This window comes from Protopterus annectens, chromosome 7.part1, assembly GCF_019279795.1.
Source record: "Protopterus annectens isolate FY-2018-M chromosome 7.part1, PAN1.0, whole genome shotgun sequence".
Lineage (NCBI taxonomy): Eukaryota > Metazoa > Chordata > Ceratodontiformes > Protopteridae > Protopterus > Protopterus annectens.
Genome location: NC_056740.1, coordinates 543,336,116 through 543,359,435, shown reverse-complemented (window position 1 = coordinate 543,359,435; position 23,320 = coordinate 543,336,116). Strand labels below are relative to the sequence as shown.

General features: G+C 42.0%; 1 protein-coding gene across 1 annotated transcript in view; it reads right to left on the bottom strand.

The window, feature by feature from the left end:
* The window catches only part of CGNL1 (cingulin like 1), a 1,082,391-nt gene that overhangs the window by 763,128 nt on the left and 295,943 nt on the right, over positions 1-23,320 (bottom strand). The window contains exon 6 of the mRNA XM_044078976.1: positions 12,249-12,390. Coding sequence (XP_043934911.1) covers positions 12,249-12,390 — 142 coding nt within the window. The remainder of the gene's footprint in view (positions 1-12,248; positions 12,391-23,320) is intronic.

Sequence of the window (23,320 nt, the reverse complement as noted above, 5' to 3'; positions counted from 1 at the left end):
ATCTTTTGATAACGTAATAGGAACCCATTGTATGCACCTGATATTGCATACACATGATATTGCATGTACATGATATTCCTAGTTTAAGGACATTCTGTCAGCCTAACAGAACAGCGGTGCAGATCTGAAGTCAGGCACAGCAACAAAATAATGTTCATGACTGCATCGGTGTTGTCAAAATGAAACCGATCCCAGCAAAAGCCTTGGCTGTTTCACAGTACATCCATTACAAAGCACTATGGTTGCATCATGGGGTAAGGACGGTATAATCTTAGCAGCTTTATCTTCAAAGAAGAATGTAGCTTCCTCATACAGAGAGATTGACAAGCTCTATGAGCAATGAAGTAAATCAGGCAGCAATTCCTGTCTACCATTAAAAGAAGTGCAGACGGATGGTATCAGGCAGCAAACATTTTTAATTATAATTTCTTGACAGGGTTAGTGCCTCCAGTTCAATGGCCTCCTTTTTGGGGAGACCTGAGGTAATATGACTATGGGAAATCTGGGCAGACCACTGGTGAACTTCCCCACTCATTTTGACAAGTGCCGTGGGATCTTTTACATCCACCTGAGCAACTATCAACTCAGGCAGATGGGGCCTCAGTTTAATGTCTCATCTGAAGGACAGCAGCCACCCTCTCATGCTGCTCTGCAATATCAGTATTGGAAATTAATCCAACTACCTGGTGTGGGAAGAGAACCGACAACCTTCTGCACCAAAAGCAAATGAGCTACCTGCTGAGCTACTCAAGACTGTTGATCTCCTTGACAAAATGATACCTTCCTACGTGAGATTTATACACGTCTTCTGATAAATGAGTAGCCAAAACCTAAGTTTACCCTCAAGAATTAAATACTCCAATATATAATCTCCAATCACCTTCCCAATCTCTGCATTGCATGAAGCTCATGGTCAAATTGTAGTTTATATCAAATGGCAGATTTATAATGTATGAAAGTTGGGAATGAAGTATTCAGAACACCAGCCAGACTGCAACTTGGAAATCAGTGTCAGCAGCAATGATCCCTCTCCCGGGAATGGACTCATCATAACAAAAATGCACCATCAATGTTTCTGCAAGTTTCTATAATGTGCTACATCAAGTGTGGGGTCGGGGGTAACACTGGTGGTAGCACCAGATTAAAGCATACAACTTGGTACTTAAACCAAGGGACTGATTCAACCATCAAGTCTCTGGATCCAGATGGAAGATTAAGTCCAACAAGTGGCCAAATCCGTAAAGTGGTAACAACTTACATGAAACCAAAACTCTACAAAAGTGCCAAAGTCAGGCCATTTGCATTTCCACCACCCGGGCATTAACATTACTCAATATCAACCATCTAGGGCATTTATGTGGAAGGTTGAGGAAAAGATCACAGAGCTCTTACAGTGTGAGAAATACCACTTTATTGATGATTACTGGGATTTGCTTGCATACAAGCCCAGTGACAGTGCTGTTAGCGCTAAGGTCTCACACTCCTTCCTGCAGACAAATGTCAAAGGCCAAGGGAGGTGGAGTCTGCATCTATGTGAATGAAAAATGGTGTAAGAACTGTGAGATTGTTCAGCCACATTGCTCTGATAACCTAGAGTTCCTGTCCTTAAAATGCAAACCCTTTCATGTACCTAGAGAGCTAAATATGTAACAGTGGTATACATTCCACCCAGTGCAAACACCACTGAAGCCCTGAGCAACCTTTATAACTCTATCAATTTGTAGATCTTCCTACAAGGCATGCAAACATTCTGGAAAAGGCATATTCCAACATCAAAGGTGCCTACAGATCAATAAAACAACCTAACTTAGGAAGCTCTGACCGTCTTACCATCATGCTTCTACCAGCTTACAGACAAGCTCGGATCAGAGAAAAGCCCACGGTTAAGCAGCTCAGGGTCTGGCATGAGGGGGCTTTGGAATGTCTCCAAGACTGTTTTGATAGTACCTCCTGGGACATTTTCAAAGAGGCAACTACATCAGAGGAGCAGGTGAACATAGATGATTACACAGAAGCATTAATAGCTTACATCACTAAGTGTGTTGATGATGTATCTGACATCAAAAGCATCACAATCAGAACAAACCAAAAGCCATGGCTCAACAACAAAGTCTATGATCTCCAGAAGGCAGGAAATGCAGCATTCAGGGTCAAGGACAAGAAGGGTCTGAGCAAAGCTAAAAAGGGACATTAAAGAGGACAAGAGCGAATATGGAAAAAGTCAGGTTGCAGACATGAGGGACACCAGGAGTCTCTGGTAAGGGATACAACAGATTATTGACTATAAAACCAGGTCAAGCTAAGTGTGAAGACAACAATGAATTCCTGGACAGGTTGAACTCATTCTTTGGCAGATATGAAGACAACAACTTGGCTGCTACAATGCTACCTATCGACCAGGAGTGGGTGCTTAGTCTTCACTCCAATGAAGTGAGGTCTCAGCTTACGGTGGTTAACCCCACGAAGGCTGCTGGTCCTGATAAAATACTGGCCAAAATACTTAAAGGCTGTGCAGACCAACTATGCTCAGTTCTAAATTATATTTTCAACACCTCCCTTATTCTTGGTAAAGTTCCCTCTCACTTCAAGGTAAATAATATTGTCCTTCTCCCCAAAGCAGCTAATCCAACCTGCCTGAATGATTACAGACCAGTTGCTCTAACTTCAAATGTCATGAAATGCTTTTGCAGGCTAATTAAAAGGCATCTGTCTGCAAACCTTCTGTCCACCTTCAACCCTCTACAGTTCGCCTATCAGGCTAACAAATCCACTGTGGATGCTAATTCAATGGCATTCCACCTCTTACTCGATCATCTGGAGGGAAGAAAAAACTATATCAGGCTGTTTATTGACTTCAGCTCGGCATTCTGTACAGTCTTTCCTATGCAGCTTATTGACAAGCATGTACATCTTGGAGTTATAGCAAGCTCATGTGCAACTGGATCCTCGACTTCTTGATGAACACACTGCAGAAAACATGTGCAGGTAACAACACCTCAGGATGCATAATACTCAACCACTGGTGTTCCTCAGGGTTGTGTGCTAAGCCCTCTGTTTAACATGCTCACCCATGACCGTTCTGCAAAATGCAACACCAATCACATCATTAAGTTTGCAGATGACACTGCAGTTGTGGTCCTCGTCAAAGGGGAGGATGAAAGAGCTTACAGAGAAGAGGTCTACTCATTGACTGACTGGTGTGCTAAGAACAACCTTGACCTGAATGTCAATAAAACAAAAGAAATCATTACAGACTTCAGGAAAAGATCAACAACACACTCACTGCTCATAATAAATGGTGAAGAGCTGGAAATGCTCAGATGTACAAAATGTTTAAGGGTGCATACTTTGGAGGATATCTCTTGGACTGTGAACACTAAAAAGTTGGTCAAAAAAGAACACCAATGTCTCCACATTCTCAGAAGGTTCAAAAAAAGCAAAGCTCCCACCTACTGTTCTCACCACATTTTACAGAGAAGCAGTTGAGAGCATTCTCACTAGCAGCTTCACAGTTTGGTTTGGGAACAGTACACTAGCAGAAATAAATAACCTATAGACCATCAATCCAGGATCTCTTCTCAGCAAGAAGCATTAAATGTGCATCCAAGATAATTTGTGAACCCTCTCGCACTGTACACGGCTGGTTTACACAAATGTCTTTGGGAAGATCTCAGATTATCTGCTGCAGGACCAACAGAAATCTAAACAGCTTCTACTAACAGTATTGAGACTTATGAACTCTGACACCAGTGACTGATTTAGTCAGTAATCAAAATGTGTAGCTCAACTGAAAAGTGTGCAATATCTTTTTTTATTCTTTGATGTAGTAATATATTTTCTTTTTCATGTCAAAGTCAAAAGTAACTTTACTGATATTTAGATCTACACAACTGTAGATTAAATGAGATTCTGTGCAATTAGCTCATCATTGGACAGACAGACGAAAATAAAATAGAAATCACAGACATAGAATGAAAGCACTTAAAACAAAATATAATACTACTACCACAGTCTTATAAATCAACTCTACACTTAAGTATACAGCTACATATATTCCTAGAAACATACACTTCTTAAAATACTAAAAATACACATCTAGCAGCAAAGTTCAGGTAGCAATATTGCATATGAACCATGTACCACATTATGGGTGAACAATGAACCATGTACCACATCATGGGTGAACAATGAGCCATGTACCACATTATGGGTGAACAATGAACCATGTACCACATCATGGGTGAACAATGAGCCATGTACCACATTATGGGTGAACAATGAACCATGTACCACATCATGGGTGAACAATGAACCATGTACCACATCATGGGTGAACAATGAGCCATGTACAACATCATGGGTGAACAAGCACATAGCAGTAGCAGATGAAGAAAAAATATTGCACCTGGGTTAGTAGTATAAATTATGACTGGCTGGACTTAATAAATACTAGATCAAATAATATTACACAGTGAATGCAAAGTCCCAACTTCCTGACCTGTCGGTGATCAGACCTAATGTTGGAATTAAGAAGTCTGATCACCTTCAGAAAATATATTTATTTATTTAAGTTTGATGACCGGGGAAGTCCACTGGGCCAAGAAGAGCCCATTTTCAGCGGAGGCCTGTGGAGAAAAGCTCCACAATAATTGCAAGTTACATTTCACATGTTACAAAAGGACATAGTTCATACAGCTAACTAAACATTTACAGATAAGCTCCATGACATTTGCAATTGGCTTGTCACAATGTTACAAAAATGAAAAGACATAATCCAATACAGAAATTTCAATATTTACATAAAGTGAATATTTTTGTTATAAACTCAATTGTAGGTTTAACATTTCAAAATATATAGCTACTAGCCACTAGTAGGTTAGGAAAATATTATGCATGGAGAGAGAAACAGTATATTTCAGATTAGCGAGTATAGTACAATAGATATTAGAGAGAAAATTAACTTTTGGTAGGGGAGGGATTGTTTTGGATGGGATGAAGTAATAGTACAGGCAGTTGGATGAGTCAGTGCGAGGAGGAATCTAGTTGTCCTGCATCGAATACTGCAGTACCTTTTTCCCCGATGACAGGCTCATAAACTGTTTGCAGGATGAGTTGCATCATTTAGTATTTTGGTGCCTCTCTTTAGGCTCCTTAATGTATAAAGAGGCTGGATTGTGGGCAGACTAATGCCAGTTGTCCTCTCGGCAACTCTCACCACTCTCTGCAGGGATTTCTTATCTGTGACCAAACAGCTCCCATACCATACCGAAAAATTGAATGTTAGGATGCTTTCAATTGCTGCTCTGTAGAAGATAGAAAGTGCTAACAATGGTATTTTAACCTCTCTGGGTTGTCTCAACAAGCAGAGACATTGGTGTACTTTTCTCAGTACGTGGTATGTGTTCCCTGACCAAGAGAGATCATCACAGATATGAACTCCGTGGAATTTGGTATTGCATATTCTTTCCACCGTCTCACCTTTGATCAGGAGTGGTGTATGGGGGTGTTTGCCTCTTCCTGTAGTCTACAATGATCTCTTTTGTTTTACTCACATTCAGGTCAAGGTTGTTACTTGCACGCCAGGCAATCAGTGTGTTAACCTCTTCTCTGTATGCACTCTCGTCTTCATTCCTGATGAGACCCACAACTGTGGTGTCATCAGTAAATTGGATGATATGACTTGGACTGAAGTTTTCTGGTGATGGGTTAGGATAGTAAAAAATAGGGGGCTGAGAACGCAACCCTGAGGAACACCAGTTTTCAGTGTTATGCTCCTAGAGGTATTCTTGCCCACACAAACTTTCTGTGGCCTGTTAATCAAAAAGTTCAGGATCCAATTGCAGAGGTGTTTGCTGATGCCCAGATGTACTAGTTTATTAAGCAATTGCATAGGGACAACTGTGTTAAATGCTGAGCTAAAGTCAATGAATAGGATTCTCACATAGCCGTCCTTGCTCAAGCCATCACCAGATGCTCAAAAGCAAGATGCAATGTGACAACAATTGCATCAGCCATGGATCTGTTTTCTCTGTAGGCAAACTGCAGTGGATCAAAAGTTGATGATAATTCCACAGACAGGTGTTTCTTGACTAGCCTCTCACAACATTTCATAACTGTGGATGTTAGTGCAACAGGCCTGAAGTCGTTTAAGCTGGAGGGTGGAGGGTGAGGCTTTTTTGGGTAGAGGAATGATATTTGTAACTTTCTAACATGAAGGGATCTTTGCTTGGCCAAGTCAGGTGTTAAATATATCCATGATTACTGTACATAGTTGGTCTGCACATCTCTAACACCTTACCAAAGATATTATCTGGACAGGCTGCCTTACTGGGATTGACTTTCTGTAGGACCCTTTTTACTTCCATCGGGCTAAGGCTGAGTCCTGCATCATACTGCTCTGTGTGCAACCTTTACTTCCCTCAGGCTAAGGCTGAGTACTGCATCATACTGCTCGGTGTGTAACCTTTACTTCCCTCAGGCTAAGACTGAGTCCTGCATCATACTGCTCGGTGTGTAACCTTTACTTCCCTCAGGCTAAGGCTGAGTACTGCATCATACTGCTCTGTGTGTAACCTTTACTTCCCTCAGGCTAAGGCTGAGTCCTGCTACTGCTTGGTGTGTAACCTTTACTTCCCTCAGGCTAAGGCTGAGTACTGCATCATACTGCTCTGTGTGTAACCTTTACTTCCATCAGGCTAAGGCTGAGTACTGCATCATACTGCTCTGTGTGTAACCTTTACTTCCCTCAGGCTAAGGCTGAGTCCTGCATCATACTGCTCGGTGTGTAACCTTTACTTCCCTCAAGCTAAGGCTGAGTACTGCATCATACTGCTCTGTATGTAACCTTTACTTCCCTCAGGCTAAGGCTGAGTAATGCATCATACTACTTTGTGTGTAACCTTTCCATACTTCTGGGGTTCCTCTCCTCAAATCTTCCAAAAAAGGTATTTAGCCCATCTATGAAGTCAGTGTTATCACATTGCGCAGCTCTCATTTTTTAATCTGTAATTTATTGTACACCCTGCCACAACTGTCTGGTATTCCTTATGTCCTCGAACAGGTTTAGTACCTTGCTCCCATATTCCTTCTTAGCCTCTTTTATGCCTTTCCTTCAGGTTTGTCATTTGCCCTGAATCCTGAATTTTGTGCCTTCAGAAAATCATAGGCCTTACTTGTAAGCCATGGCTTTTGGTTAGCTCTTGTGGTAATGCTTCTGATCTCTGTGACATCATCAACCCATTTTATGATGTAAGCTTTCATTGCTTCAGTATATTCATCTAGGTTGATGTGCTGTTCTGTTATGGCTGCCTCCTTGAAATGCTCCAGTTAGTATGCTCAAAACAATCATGGAGAGCTGATAATCGCCCCCCAGGCCAAATCCTGATCTGTTTCACTGTGGGTTTCCTCCCTGACCCAGAGCAGGTGTAATTGCCTGCTGTTTATCTGATGCAGATGAACAAAGGATGACAATCTTAACATGTGCAATCCTACTCTGTCATGCTGCTGTGTATAGTATTCTTATGATTGTATGGGGGGGCGTGTGCGTTCTTGCTGTTATTATTGGTTTATGTATCTTTCTGTAGGTCGAATATCTTTTTAAACTGAAATGTTATACTGTTGATCTTGTTATCATTGCTTCCTATGTACCCCCGGGTGAGTTGATACTCGGAATTTCATTTAGGCTGCACTTGTGCAGCCTAAATGACAATAAAGTTTACTCTGACTTTTGACTTTGAATACCTGTAGGTACCTAAGTGGATGGTATACCAGGAGAAAACAATTCATTCCTGGCCAGTGACATACTTGAATATCTCAGAACTTCAAGCATTTGTGTGTGAAACCTCTAGTCATGGTAAAAAACAGATATACCATCTGTCTTTTATTCGGCTGTAAAAAAATATCACATGGAGGCATGGATGCAGCTATGGGAGGTTTAAAGTTGCCATTCAGTGAGGTATCCAGTATAAATAGTAGGTCGACCATATCAGACTAGTCAAACACTATGCCCAACTTGTTCCAAACTGGCATGGCATTTGGCAGTACAGACCTGGGCAGAGCCCATAGCCAGCTCATACCTAAAATTCAGAGGTGACCATCGAATTCCTGAAGTACTGGCACAAGGCTGGAGGAATCACTTTCCAAACACTTCTTTGCACTTGGATGGCACATACTGATCCCAATGCTGGCATAGCCCTCAGCTCAGGGCATCCAAAGAAAGTACCTAGCAAGCTTAAAGACTTTTACCAACACCCAAGTCTTCTACATATCCAGGAGACTAAAAATTAACAGGCAAAGGGGCAAACAGGAAGTCCCTAGGGTAGGACAGTCTCATTCCGAAATGTCAGCCTGTGATAGTGACAGGGTTATAACATTAAAATGGTAGCAAAAACCAATAATGATAGAAGAAAAATTAACAGAGGCAAGGCTGAAAAAATCAAAAGGGGTCAACAGTAACTTGTAAACAACTTGACTCAACACAATTTCCAGGCAGGTTTTAAAAATGCCATTTTAACAAAATGAATGTCACAGTAACAGGCAAGTGAGAAAGATGAATTACGTAACCAGCCTAAAGGATTTTAAGGATAAAAGGCTTCAGTCCAGGAATATTACATCCAGAATAAGAAGGATTTATTTATGCCCAATAACTACTCCACTCAAAGGCTAATCAGTAACTCTGCAGCACTGAGGAACACAGAACAGAGGTGCAATCAGCAAATACACAAACAATGCGCCACAAACAGATCCACGTTATGACCACTTCCGGACAACTGCGTGCCATAACCAGTCATGCCATCATTGGTGAATCAAATAAAAGAAGCACAGTTCATTCTGGTACGGCCACACTACCCTCTCTGGGGCAAACAACTTAATTCAGATTGGGGCTATACTTGCATCATTATAAAGCAACCATCTTCAATGCCATTCCACTATTTCTACTTCTGTACAAAGTGTTCAGAAATACTTCGTTATGCAAGATTGGTGAGACAGTGTTAATATAAACTTCCCTGAGTGTGCAACAGTCAGTGGCCACAAAAACAGAATTAAAAGCCAGCAGGTATAGCAGGCAAGGTTAAAAACTAGTACAGTTCACCTACACAATCATGACATACTACACCTAACACTGACAGGCAGGTGATAAAAAGCTTAAACAGTAGAAAGTGAGGTAAATATTCTTGGGTACATTTTATTCAGGTAAGATAGGTCATCAAAAAGAGCTGGTAGGGTACTAACACACGTAAAAGAAAATTTAAATTGTAGCTTGTGTCAAAAATCTATAGTCATGTCCCATAAACCAAGACATGAATATTATCAATGTCCCACCGGAATATCTCAAGACTCTGAGTGGCTGGAATTTACAAGCCTTTAAAAAACATATTCATATAGATCATGAAAATACCTTCTGTACCAGAGAATGTGGTATAACCTGACAAGGCTGCTGCCAAGACAAATTGAAAACCACCAAAAATGCTGCTGTCATCAATTAACGACACTCAAAATAAGTACAGAAAAACAACATAATGAGATATTTCCAGTGATGCAGTAATGAGCTTAGTGTGAAACACACCACTCATGCTGCTTAGGCCTTGCTACAAGGTATTTTGCAATTCAGAGACATATTAGCCACAATAAGAAATTACCTCATTGCCAGCTGATTTGCATGTCTCTGAATCGCATTTAATATCGAGATATGCAGATCACTGCTGTGGCCACACTGTGTAGACACTGACATCCCCCGTTAATCACCCCCACGCACACACACACCTACCACGACACACACGCACACATCCACACACACACACACACACACACACACACACACACACACACACACACACACACACACACACACACACACACACACACACACACACACACACACACACTCATTCAAACACATACACTAACCACAGTCCCTGTACCTGTTCTTGAGTTGTGCCTCCAATCCCCATACTAGTGTAAGTGTAGTTGAAGCACAAGAGCTGTATTATCCCTGGTGGCTAGTGTTTTCCCCTACCACCCCAATCCCAGTACTGCCTTAAATGTCAGTAGATGAACACACCCTTTTGGCCATACTCACCACCATGACACTGTGGGGCCAGCCATGGTGATCTACATGTTGAAGTGACATCCTCACTTGCTTGGCATGTGGATGCTTTCCTTGAGGTAGTTCTGGGGGAGAGAGAGCACATGGGGATTAGCATATGCCTTTCCCCCAGCCTGCCTCATTGGCATATTACACGGCTTACACAACCAGCCCTACAGGGTGCTGCACCTCTTTGTGTTAGAGTATGAAGGTGCATACATTGCAGTATCTTTATGACTTCCCCCCCATTACTATTGACTGGATGGCAGCTTCCCATCTGAGTAATATAACCGGCCTTCTACTAGACACAAGTAGCCATCGTGTCATTTTCATTACTAAATAAACATAAAACCAAGACATAACTTTATTCAATTTAGAAGTCTAAAAATATCAATTTAAACCAAATAATTCAAGACACAGGATGGAAAATCCTAGATACTCATTACCAGAAATGATGCTGCAAATGGTATCCTAGACAATGTTGATCCACTGAAAACTTTCATAGTTAAGCATCACCATCTCTATGGACAGCACCTGTCTAAAGTCAACTCATGATATCCAGAAACAAGACACTGGCTAAAGATGTCAAAGACATCTTCCTATAATCCTTATAGGCATCTTAAGAACCACTGGGTTCACATGTACGTCCTAGGCTGTTGCACTCAAAGGATCTTAAGAAGCATAGCTCTGCATTCCTGTGACAGTTTTTGGCATTTGTATTTTATGTATGGACACCCAGTGGTGGCCTGAACAAGGATCTGCTGGGATATTTACTTGTTTCCCCATTCCATAAGGGACATTGGTGCTAAGCCAGGATACAAATCTTAAACTAGTGGTCTCAGCCTACATCTTAGGTAACCAGTTTATTCTATCACCTCTAGCTTTAATGATGAAGGCTGCAAGGTAGCCAAGAGTTTTGAAATTTATTTTGAGAATGCAATACCAAGGTCTAACTACACTCTCTCAGATACAGCACAATACACTACTTCTAGGAGTAATGTATGCCCTGATTTGAATGGATCTTTTAGGGCTACAAAGTTAAGGCTCTTATACATTACACCAGCAGAACCTACAAATCAAAGTAGAAAGGTATGATAAATTATTGTTGCATGGTCTGAAATATATTCACTCCAAGAGAGTTTTGTATTGCTTACCTCCGAAAATTATTAACCAGGATCAAAAAGACTACACTTCCCTGAGGCCGACCCCGTCTCATCTAAGCTTATTAAATTCACACCTCACTCTGCTGCCATCACCTCACAGATTTATGTGCATTCTTTTTGCCACCCACCATCAAACCTCCCTTAGTGGACCTGAGCCCAATCAAACATCCATGAAGGGCAGTCTCCAGTACTACAGAGGTCAAAGCTTTCTGGAGCGGTTGCCTTCATGACAGTTGCTTGTATCCTTGCCAACATTATGGCTATGAGGACACTCTGAATGGCCTATACTCTCCCTGTTCCCCTTTCACCTTCACTCTAAATGCTTTCATTCTAAGAATATTGCAGTGTTCCAGTACTATGGAACTTGTATTGACTTCTTCATGTAATCCTTTGTTCTACATTGCAGTTAACTTGCTTTGCATATTTTGTACTGATCTCTGTAATAACTGTTTCAAGATTGCTATTATTATTTTAGAATTTGGTTTTTGAGAGTCTGAACCTGAAAACTGTCTGCATGGATTGACATTTGACCCAAATCCAGATACCAACACACACACACACACACACACACACACACACACACACACACACACACACACACACACACACACACAAACTCCATGAGGCTAGTCATTGCTCATGATGAAAACAAAAAACTGTTCAGCTGCACATTTACCATCCTGCAGTTAACCATAAGCACTTGGTTGTCTGTTCTGACCATGTCCAGTTGACTAACAACTTGAAACTAGAAAGGTCAGATATGGACTTTCTAATGTAAGAAGTGAATTTATTGTAGAAGGGAATAAAGTAAACAAGTCATTCTGCATCCTCCTCCTCAAAGCCAAACAACTTTTTAACATGTGTGACATAAAACAAATGCAGCCTTACCAGTGTTACAAACATTATTAAATATAGCAGAAAACATTTGTATTTTATACATAATGTTATCATCCGCACAAATTAAGAACAAACCACATCTTGAGGTGCCTAGTGCTACTTGCCTCTAGTAAAAGTTCTTGTTCTCCGTCATGGTTTCCTGGCTTTTTCGCTTGATCAAGTTCATCATGCATTTCCGAGAGCTGATCCTGAAGATCCCTTATTTCTGTCTGGTACTGCTCTCTCTCCATCTTTACCTGAAACAGTCTACAAAGAAGAAAAATAACATTTAATAGATCAGAGATGTATCCGTTTCAGCCATAGCTGTATTTCAGAATAATTCTGTGTAAACTTCAGAAGTGTTGGCTGAGGTATTGCTCATTTTTTCCCCAACATTCACTTTCTACATCAGTCAGGAATCTATGAACCAGAAATTATAATTTTCCTACCAGTATGCATACTTAATATTTGTTCAGGAATTATGAAAATAACCTGGAAAACATTTTAACTGCAGTTAGTCACACTGAATTTCACAGGACTTTGTTCTTTATAAGAGTGTTGAAAATATATTTCAATTTCGCTAAAAAAAAATGCACTAAGAATATGAACTGTACTATAACAATAACAGTACAGTTGAATGCATGCAATATAAGCATTTTTATTGACAACAGTGAAATCATTACCCACATCTGACCGGACTACTAGCAGACTTATTAATGCTTAAAGCCATTTCTGATCAAGAGAAATACAATCCTAAACCACATGGTCTAAAATACAACATTTACCACTCAGGAAATGAGTAACACTAGAAATGGCAGTGCATATAGCAGTCTTACTGATAACATGAGATAATAGCTGAAATATCAGTTTTATTGCTCATATCAGACGATAGCTGAAATATCATACTACAAAAATGATACTTATATTCACAACATTATAGAACACAGCGTGAAAAGCCTGCTGCTTGTGCAATGAAGTATTAAGACAGTCTGCTGATATCACAAATGGCAGCAGTAATGCAGCGAGTTTACAGATGAAAGCTAAACACAACTGGGAAATGCTTCATAAGAGCCACTCTACGCAGAATGAACTCAGTATTAACAGCAAACGGCTTTTGCGTGCCATGCCTAGGATAGTGCGCTCTCTAAATTCAACAAGTGTACTATTGTCATATTATGAATAAATGAAGAGAGTGTAATCAGGTGATCTACACTCCTTGATGGGTCCCACGGTTGGGATCATCCTCTTATCCTCTTCACCAAACACCATCCAGTACCTTTGTCTGGAAGCATTCATGCTTGGGGATGGATGCTTTTCCCCTGACGATGTGTCCTTTTATGCCATGCATTAACCTCAACTACATGAGCACACTCATCCTCAGGGCCTAACAGTTTATTCCCTTGCAAGCAAATACATCAAGAACGGTAATCAACATTTGAATCCACACTGTTAAAATGTAACATACAAGCATACAGTTGCTCACCATAAGGGACTACAGGGGTCCAGGCCAGACAGATAGACTCCCACTCAAAGGGGGAACAGAGGGAAGGCATCTCTCACCCAACAAAAAGGGCCCCTTCATAGATAAAGTGATGAGATAAAAAATATCTTCTATATCCAATGTCAAAGAGCATCTCTGCTGGGAAATATGAGTAGGTTAATCCCAAGCATTTTACTTACCCAGAGAATTTAACAGCATCTGCATCACAGCTGTCTACAGTCCTTCCAGTGCTAATCCAAATGAGGCAATGACCACATTATACTAGGCTGTAAATGAACTGCAAAACAGGGATCCAGACTGTCTTCATATAGTGGCAGGTGACTTTAATCAGGCCAACTTGAAAACAGTTCTGCCTCACTGTTTCCAATATGTGGACTTTGCAACAAGGGGTGAGAACACACTGGACAAGATATACAGCAATGTTAAGATGGCATTTAAGGCAGTGCCTCAGCCACACCTGGGAAACTCTGACCACCTTTCCATATTGTTACTACCAGCATATAAACCATTGCTAATTAGAGGGAGACCAACAGATAAACAAGTACGAGTATGGCCAGAGGGTGCAGTCTCAGCACTCCAGCACTGTTTTGAGAAAGTACAGTTGCGTACACTTACCATAAATGTAGATGTTTGAGTGTATTCACTGTTGCAGTCATTACATTTGGGTAATCTGCTGGCCTGATTAACAAAGTCTTGTGTCCTGCGTCGGTTGCTGTCCCTTCTTCCATGAAGTCAGGTTGTCAGGGGTATAAAACATGCATCCGACGCCATTACATCAGTTTTTCTTGCCCCAGATGTCAGGTGCCCTCCAAATGGGGGGAGTAAAATATATATATATATAAATAATTTAAAACACAAAAATATACCTCCAAACAAAAGCAAATACACCAAAAAGGCTTTTAAGTGTAATAAAAGAAAGTAGAGGCATATTTAAAGAAAAAACAGGGGGTTGGAGGGAGGGTAACCAGGACTACAGCAATGAATACACTCGAACATCTACATTTATGGTAAGTGTACAAAACTGTACTATGTTCTTCGTGTTTCACTGTTGCAGTCATTACATTTGGGTAGATTCCCAAAGGAGGATGGATTTATACAGCATTAGGGCTGGCTACAAGGCCCTGCAAAACAGCAGTGGCAAAGCAAGCTCTGGATTTAGAGAAAATTGGTAAATGATAATGCTTGGTGAAAGTAAGAACTGAAGATCAGGTAGCAGCTTCTAGAATATCCCTGGTAGGAACACCTCTGAGAAAGGCTGCAGAGGTAGATACAGCCCTGGTGGAATGAGATCTGATCCCCTGGGGGATAGGTTTTCCATGGTGCTTATAGCAGAAATGAATACAATGGCTTATCCATTTGGAAATGGTTTGCTTTGAAATAGCCCTTCCCTCTGTCCTTGCAGCAAATGCTACCAGCAGTTGTTCAGATTTTCTTCGAGATTTAGTCCTGTCCAAGTAAAATCTAAGTTGTCTGTGTACATCCAGTGAATGCAAAATCCCCTTGTTCTGTGGATTGGAAAAGGAAGTTGGCAAATGAATGGACTGATTAAGAGCCACATTGGATACCACCTTGGGCATGAAGGATGGATTGTTCCTAAGTGACACCCTGTACGCATGAAAGATGATGAAAGGCTCCACTGCCATAAGGGCCTGTAATTCAGAAATCTTTCTAGCTGAAGTGATTGCTAAAAGAAAGGCTGTTTTTCAGGAAAGAAATTTTAAGTCTGCAGTAGCAGCTGGCCTGAAAGGAGGGAAAGTGAGTTGCTCCAATACAAAGTTAAGGTCTCAGGCAGGGGTGGGAGCTCTCCTGGGTGGCCTCAAGTTTTTGGCCCCTCTGAGATGCTGCTTTAGCAGAGGATGAGAGAAGAGGGGATATTCTGTGTTGTAATGAGCTGAAATGGCTGAGGCATGGATTTTTATGGAAGAAAAAGACAGGCACTTGTGAAGCATCTCAGTTAAGTATTGCAAAATCTGAAGTAAATTGGGCACTGCTGTGCTTATCCCTTGAGACTGCTTCCAGGCACGGAATCTTTTCCATTTGTCAGCATAAGATTTTCTAGTACTAGGTCTTCTCACCTCCAAAATGACATCCATCACAGGTTTGCTGAGGGATGCTAAGGGGAATTTAAGTGATTAGCCAAGCTGCAAGATTCAATGTTTGGAGCTGAGGGTGCAGAATTTGGTTGTTCTGCTGAGACAGTAAGGATGGTGTCTGAGGCAGGTGCCATGGAGAAATTTGTGACAGACTGCGTAGGAGTGGGTACCAGTGTTGGCGAGGCCGGTCTGGAGCAATCAAAATAATTTTTGGTTTGTCCTGCTTGACTTTTAGTAGAACTTTGGAAAGCAGAGGCAGAGGGGGAAAGGCATGGAGTGATTGGTTTTCCCAGATGAAGGACAGAGCATCCACTTTCCATGCTTTTTTGCGAGGAGTTATTGTGCAAAATATTTCCAACTGGTAGTTCTGGGGTGAGGCAAAAAGATCTATGTCTGGGCTCCCCCATTTGTGTGTCAACATGCTGAAAATCCATGGTTCCAGTTTCCATTCATGTGGGTCCATGAGATTTCTGCTTAGTTCGTCTGCCAAAATATTCAGCTTTCCTGGCAGGAATTGAGCCTGTAGTTGTACTTGATAGTTCAAGGCCATGTTCCACAATGCCATGGCTAGTCTGCAGAGGGGGTAGGAATGCTTGTTTATGTACCACATAACTGTGGTGTTGTCCATCTTTACCATTAGTTGTCCTGGATGAAGGTAGTCCTTGAAGGCTGTCAGAGCATTCTGTACAGCTAGTATTTCTTTTTGATTGATATGAAAGTGTATTTGAATTGGGCTCCATTTGCCCTGAATGCACTTCCCTGCCAGATGAGCCCCCCATGCATAGTCTGATGCATCTGTAGTTAGGGTTTGGGTGGCAGGGGTTGGTGTGAATGGCAGTCCCTTGTTTTGGTGGCAGGCCTCTGCCTACCACAGGAACTCTAGTTGCAGGCAAGGAATAATAGGAATCATTGCTTCCAGGCTGTGACAACGTTGACTCCATAAACTTTTTAAGTACCACTGAAGTTTCCTCATATGCAGTCTTGCATATGGAATTAGAAGAATGCAGGAGGCCATGAACCCCAAGGCTTGCAGTATTTGTCTTGCATATAGCAGGGTTTTTGAGGCCACCCGCTTGAAGTAAGTCACCAAATGAAGTTGCTTTTCTGGCGTAAGGAAAGCCATCTGGGCAGTTGTATTCAAGCTTACACCCAGGAATGTAATTTTTTGAGGGGGTACTAGCTGAGATTTCTTTTCGTTTATGGTGTACCCTAGACAAATTAGCACCCTTTTTAGAAATGCCAGATGTTAGAAGAATGGCCTTGTTTTCTGCCTGAATTAGACAATCATCCAGGTATGGATATATTTGAATATTTCTTTGCCTGCAAAATGCAATTACTGGAGCCAGGCACTTTGTAAAGACCCTGGGCACAGTAGATAAGCCAAAGGGCAGTGCAGAGAACTGATAATGCAAGTAGCCTGCTTTGAAGCGGAGGTATCTTCTACAAGATTCCCTGATTGGGATATGCAGGTAAGCCTCTTTTAAATCTAGAGTTGCCAACCAGGCAACTTTGCCTAGCATAGGAAGTAACTGGTGAAAAGTCAGCATCTTGAATTTTGGAATGTCCAGAAATGTGTTCAGAGTAGACAGGTCCAGAATTGGACACCATGATTTGTCTTTTCTGGGTACCAGGAAAAGTCTGGAATAGAAACCTTGTCCCTTTTCCTCTTCTGGTACTAGTTGAATTGCCTCCATGTTTAGGAGGGAAAGTACTTGTTTTTGACCCTCTGCCCACTGATTTGGGGGTAGATCTGGCCATCCGTTCACAGTTGGCAACATATGGAAATGAAATCTGTATCCCTGGGACATTATATTTAAAACCCATTTGTCCTGGGTTATAAGTTGTCAATTTTTTGCATGAAGAGCCAGTTTTCCCCCCAAAGCAGCGGCTAAGAGGTAAGTGCTTGGGAATTTTAAAGAGAAGTCATTGAGAAGTGGAGGCACCCCATTGCTTAGTTCTGAAAGTCCCTTGAGACTGAAACCTCATGCTTTTGGAATGTCTGGGTTTGGTTTGAGTGACTCTGGTAGGGACTGGAAAAGACCAGTTCTTAGTAGGCCAGTGCCTACTAAATCTTGGAGGCTGTACTTGTAAGAAATCCTTCACAGTTTGCATAGATTTAGCTTTACCTTCCATCTTTTTTAGAACTTCTTCAGCCTTAGTGCCAAACAGACGGTTGTGCTGCAAAGGAGCATCCGACAATTTTGCTTTAACATGATCAGGCAGAGATTGTTCCTTAAGCTAAGCATGCCTTCTAAGCACAGACCCAGTAATAGCATCCCTGCAAGAGGTCTCCAAAGAATCAAAACCACATTGCAAAGTATGTTTTCCAACTTGTTCAGCTGAATGCAATAAATCCTGTAAATCCTTATTTTCCACACAGTCAGAAATCAACATAATTTTCTGTTTAAGCAATCCCATGATATGCTGTTGATATTTGAGCATATGGAATTGACAGTTTAAAGCCCTGATTGCCAAGGTTGCAGAAGTACAAACCTTTTTACCCCATCTATCCAGCGCCCTGGAGTCTCTATCAGAAGGGGTTGGATTTTTAGCAGTAGAAGCCTTAATGCCCTTGGGCTCCTGAGAAATTATTTCAGGATCCGTAACAGGGTTTTTGAAAAGGAATTTGTGAGAGTCAGGAACCCTGTAGTATCTGTCTGGCTAACGAGGGGCTGTAGGCAGGGAATTAGGGTCCAAGCTGGATTCTGAAAACCCATCATCAACAATGTCTACTACAGGAGGTATAGCCAAAGGCCTATGCTGGGAAAGAAGAAGAAAATCCCTAAGCATCTTTTTGGATTCAGAAAAATCCTGACTTTCCCAGTGGAAATGCTCCCTTAAGGTATGTAAAGTTTCCCCAAAAGAAAAATCCTCAGGGGGAGAAGCGGACGAAATGGAATCCTCTGCATCACAGTCCTCATAAGTAGGTATGGACAAATCCTGTTCATTAGAAGAGTCAGAAGATTCATAGTTAAGTTCAGCCCTAGGCCTCTTAGAAGGGGGGGGGGGGGTTGACTACCCCTAATTAGAGTAATTAAATCTTCAGCCATTTTCATCATTTGCTTTTTAGGCATAGGGGCCTGAACATGTGGCCTGGGCTTCGGTTTTTTAGACATTGATCGAGATTTTGACCTTAATATTGAAGGTGGCATCGGTTTAATATACAAATCTGTAGGCCTGAATACACCCTCAAAAGCCGGTGCCTGCACAGCGGCTCCAGACCCATCCAAGGTAGAGACATCCGTGGGTTCCTAGGTGAAGCATCTTGTGGCATACCGGACTCCGAATGGGTCTCAGTAGAGGCCTACGAATCAGTAATAGCGGGCATCAGGGGCTGTGAAAGTGCTTGAGTACCGGCGAACTGGCGACTGGCTTAGGAGAAGTGTCAATGGCCTGTCTCTGTGTTTTTCTTTGCGTTTTTTTGGTATTCCGGTAGTTGGACGGCTAACCGATGTCATTTCTGGATAATTAAACTGAGAACCAAAATATTTAGAAGCAAAAATGTACCGACAAAACCGACAGCAAGGTACGTCATTGTCAGGGCCTAAGCAAGGAATACAGTAGAAATTAAAATCCTTATGAGGTATTTGCTTCCCACAAGTAATACAATTATTAACTTTTACTGACATAGATAAGGAGCAAGAAAAAGTTTCCCCAACGAGGTACTTAGCTTTTAGTTAAGACTTTGGTTCTGAAACTCAAAAACAAAAATTTCAGGAGTCGGATGACTGGCACTTGCGAACTGCTTCTGCTTTGTGCACCGCGCAGCAAGAAAGACTGATGTAATGGCGTTGGCTGCATGTTTTATACCCCTGATGACCTGACGTCATGGAAGAAGAGACAGCAACTGACGTAGAACCCAAGACTTTGTGAATCAGGCTGACTGAGGGCAACCTACCAGCAGATTGTCCAAATGTAATGACTGCAACAATGAAACACGAAGAACATCACAGACTGGAGCATATTCAAGGAGGTGGCTACTGAGAACCAGTGCATCAACCTGGAGGAGTACACAGAGGCAGTGATGGGCTACATCTCGAAATGTGTGGATGATGTGACAGTTACCAAAACCATCATCACATGAGCCAACCAGAAACCCTGGTTGACCAGAGAGGTGTACAAACTACTGAAAGCAAGGAATGCAGCCTTCAGGTCTGGAGACAGGGCACCCCTCAGAACAGCCAGAGTAAATCTGAACAAGGGAGTGAGGGAAGCAAAATGCACCTATGGTAGAAAGATCCAGAGCTCCTTCACTGACCAAAAAGACCCCAGGTACCTATGGCAGAGTATCCAGTCTATAACTGACTACAGACCCAGACCCCTGTCTTCACAATGTGAGGACAACAGGCATTTCCTAAATAAGCTGAACGTCTACTTCAGCAGATTTGAGGAAGGAAACAGAACAGCAGCAGCAAAGAAAATGCCCATCGGCCATAACGAGAAGATGCTCACCCTCACCCCAGCTGAGGTCCAGAGGGCACTGCGCAGAGTTAACCCGAGAAAAGCAGCTGGGGCTGATAACATCAGAGGGCGTGTGCTCAGGGACTGCGCAGTGCAACTAACAAATGTCCTCATGGATATCTTCAATAATGCTGAGTCAGCAAATAGTTCTGAAATGTTTCAAGGATACAACAATCATTCCATTACCAAAGAAGTCTTCACCATCTCAACTAAATGACTACCGCCCTGTAGCCCTCACCTCCACAGTGATTAAGTGTTTTGAAAGGCTGGTCAAGGATGCCATAAGATCTGGGCTACATGCTGATCTTGACCCTCTGCAGTTTGCTTACCGAGCAAACTGCTCTACGACAGATGCCATCTCACTAACACTCCATCTATTGCTGGAACAGCTTGAGAATAAAAAACACCTTTGCGAGGGTTCTATTCATTGACTTCAGCTCTGCTTTTAACACAGTCAACCCACTTCATCTGGTAATGAAGCTACGCCAACTAGGCACCAACACTCCACTTTGCAACTGGATGCTTGACTTTCTCACAGACAGACCTCAGAAATTGTGCGTAGGAAATAACTCCTCAGATAGCATCACTCTTAACACTGGAATTCCACAAGGATGTGTACTAAGTTCCTTGCTGTTCACCCTGTTAACCCATGACTGCATAGCCAGGTACAAGACAAATCACATCATCAAGTTTGCTGATGACACAACAGTGGTGGGCCTCATCAGTAATGATGATAAAACAGCATATAGAGATGAGGTGGAACAACTCTACCTGGTGTGGAAATAACAACTTTGCACTAAACATGAACAAGACAAAAGAGATAATTGTGGACTACAGGAAAAATCTCAAGGAACATTCTCCCCCCACCATCAATGGGGAAACTGTGAGAAGCACAAAGGTTCTGGGAGTGACATAGATGAGGACTTGTCTTGGAACACAAATACAAATGCCACAGTCAAGAAAGCGCACCAGAGACTGCACTTTTTAAGAAGGCTGAGGACAGTGAATCTCCTATCGACACTTCTCACTACCTGACAAACAACCCTGTAGTATGGTATGCAAGCTGCTCTACCTCTGAGCCCAAATCCCTCCAGAGCATGGTGAAGACAGCTGAGAGGATCATTAAGACCACCTTTCCACCTATCCATGACTTGTACTTATCCAGATGTCTCAGTAGAGCCAGAGGAATAATTAAAGACTGCTTACAAGACTGTTCCTGCATCTATCATCTGGAAAGCACTTCCAAAGCACATGTTGCAGAACTACGAAATTTAGGAACAGCTTCTTCCCTAATGTCATCAGTTTGCTAAACTCTAGTAACCACCACACTCCATGATGGCGACCTGGGTCAGCAAAAACTGTTTCAAATTGTGCATTAACCTGGATACCAGTCTCATCTAATACTTAGTGCAATATTCACCATGACTGTAACTTACAGGCCATATAGGGTAGTAGCAATGCAGTAAAATATCTCTTCTTTCAGTGCAATACATGTTGCAAATTTGTTAATTAACCATACTGCAATGTTCTAAGGTCCATAGTGCAATACTCTAATGTTCACAGTGCAATACTCAAATGTCTCTTTCTGTGCAAGGATCAATGCAATGTCTTAACTCATGCAAGTAAATGTTTGCTGCGAAAAGTGTTAAAATGTGTTTCTAATTATGTGCAAAGGGTAATTGTGAGGTGGATTTCAAGGATGAGTTAAGACACGCACTGGGTGGCAGTGAAGAGTTACCAAATAGCTGGGTAACTAGAGCAGAGCTTGTAAGGGAGACGGCTAGAAAGGTGCTTGGTATGGCATCTGGACAGAGGAAGGATGACAAGGAGACATTGTGGTGGAATGAGGAAATACAGGAGAGTATACAGAGAAAGAGGTTGGCAAAGAAGATGTGGGATTGTCAGAGAAATGAAGAAAGTAGACAGGAGTATAAGGAGATGAGGTGCATGGCAAACAGAGAGGTGGTGAAGGCTAAGGATAAGGCATATGAAGAGTTGTATGAAAGGTTGGACACTAAGGAGGGAGAAAAGGACCTGTACCGATTCGCTAGACAGAGGGACCGAGCTAGGAAAGATGTGTAGCAGGTAAAGGTGACAAAGGATAATGAGGGAAACATACTTACAAGCGAGGAGGGTATGTTGAGGAGATGGACAAAGTACTTTGAGGGGTTGATGAATGAAGAGAATGAGAGGGAGAGAAGGTTGTATGATGTGGGGATAGTGAATCATGAAGTACAATGGATTAGCAAGGAGGAAGTAAGGATAGCTATGAAGAGGATGAAGAATGGAAAGGCTGTTGGTCCAGATGACATACCCGTGGAAGCATGGAGGTGTTTAGGTGAAATGGCAGTGGCGTTTTTAACCAGATTGTTTAATAAAATCTTGGAAGTGAGAGGATGCCTAAGGAATGGGAAAAAAATGTTTTGCTACCGATTTTTAAGAATAAGGGTGATGTGCAGAGCTGTAGTAACTACAGAGGGATAAAATTGATCAGTCACAGCATAAAGTTATGGGAAAGAGTAGTGGAAGCTAGGTTAAGAAGGGATGTAATGATTAGTGATCAGCAGTATGGTTTCATGCCGGGAAAGAGCACTACAGATACGATGTTTGCTCTGAGAGTGTTGATTGAGAAGTACAGAGACGGTCAGAAGGATTTGCATTGTGTTTTTGTAGACTTAGAGAAAGCATATGACAGGGTGCCTAGAGCGGAGTTGTGGTATTGTATGAGGAAGTCGGGAGTATCAAAGAAGTATGCAAGAGTGGTACAGGATATGTACGAGGGTAGTGTGACAGTGGTGAGGTCTGCACTGAGGGTGATGGATGCATTTAAGGTGGGTTTACATCAAGGATCAGCTCTGAGCCCTTTCTTATTTGCAATGGTGATGGACAGGTTGACAGATGAGATCAGACAGGAGTCCCCGTGGACTATGATGTTTGCAGATGACATTGTGATCTGTAGTGAGAGTAGGGAACAGGTGGAGGAGACCCTGGAGATATGCTCTAGAGATAAGAGTAATGAAGGTCAGCAGGACTAAGACAGAATATATGTGTGTGAACGAGAGGGAGGATAGAGGAATGGTGAGAATGCAAGGAGTAGAGGTGGCCAAGGTGGATGAGTTTACTTGGGATCAACAGTTCAGAG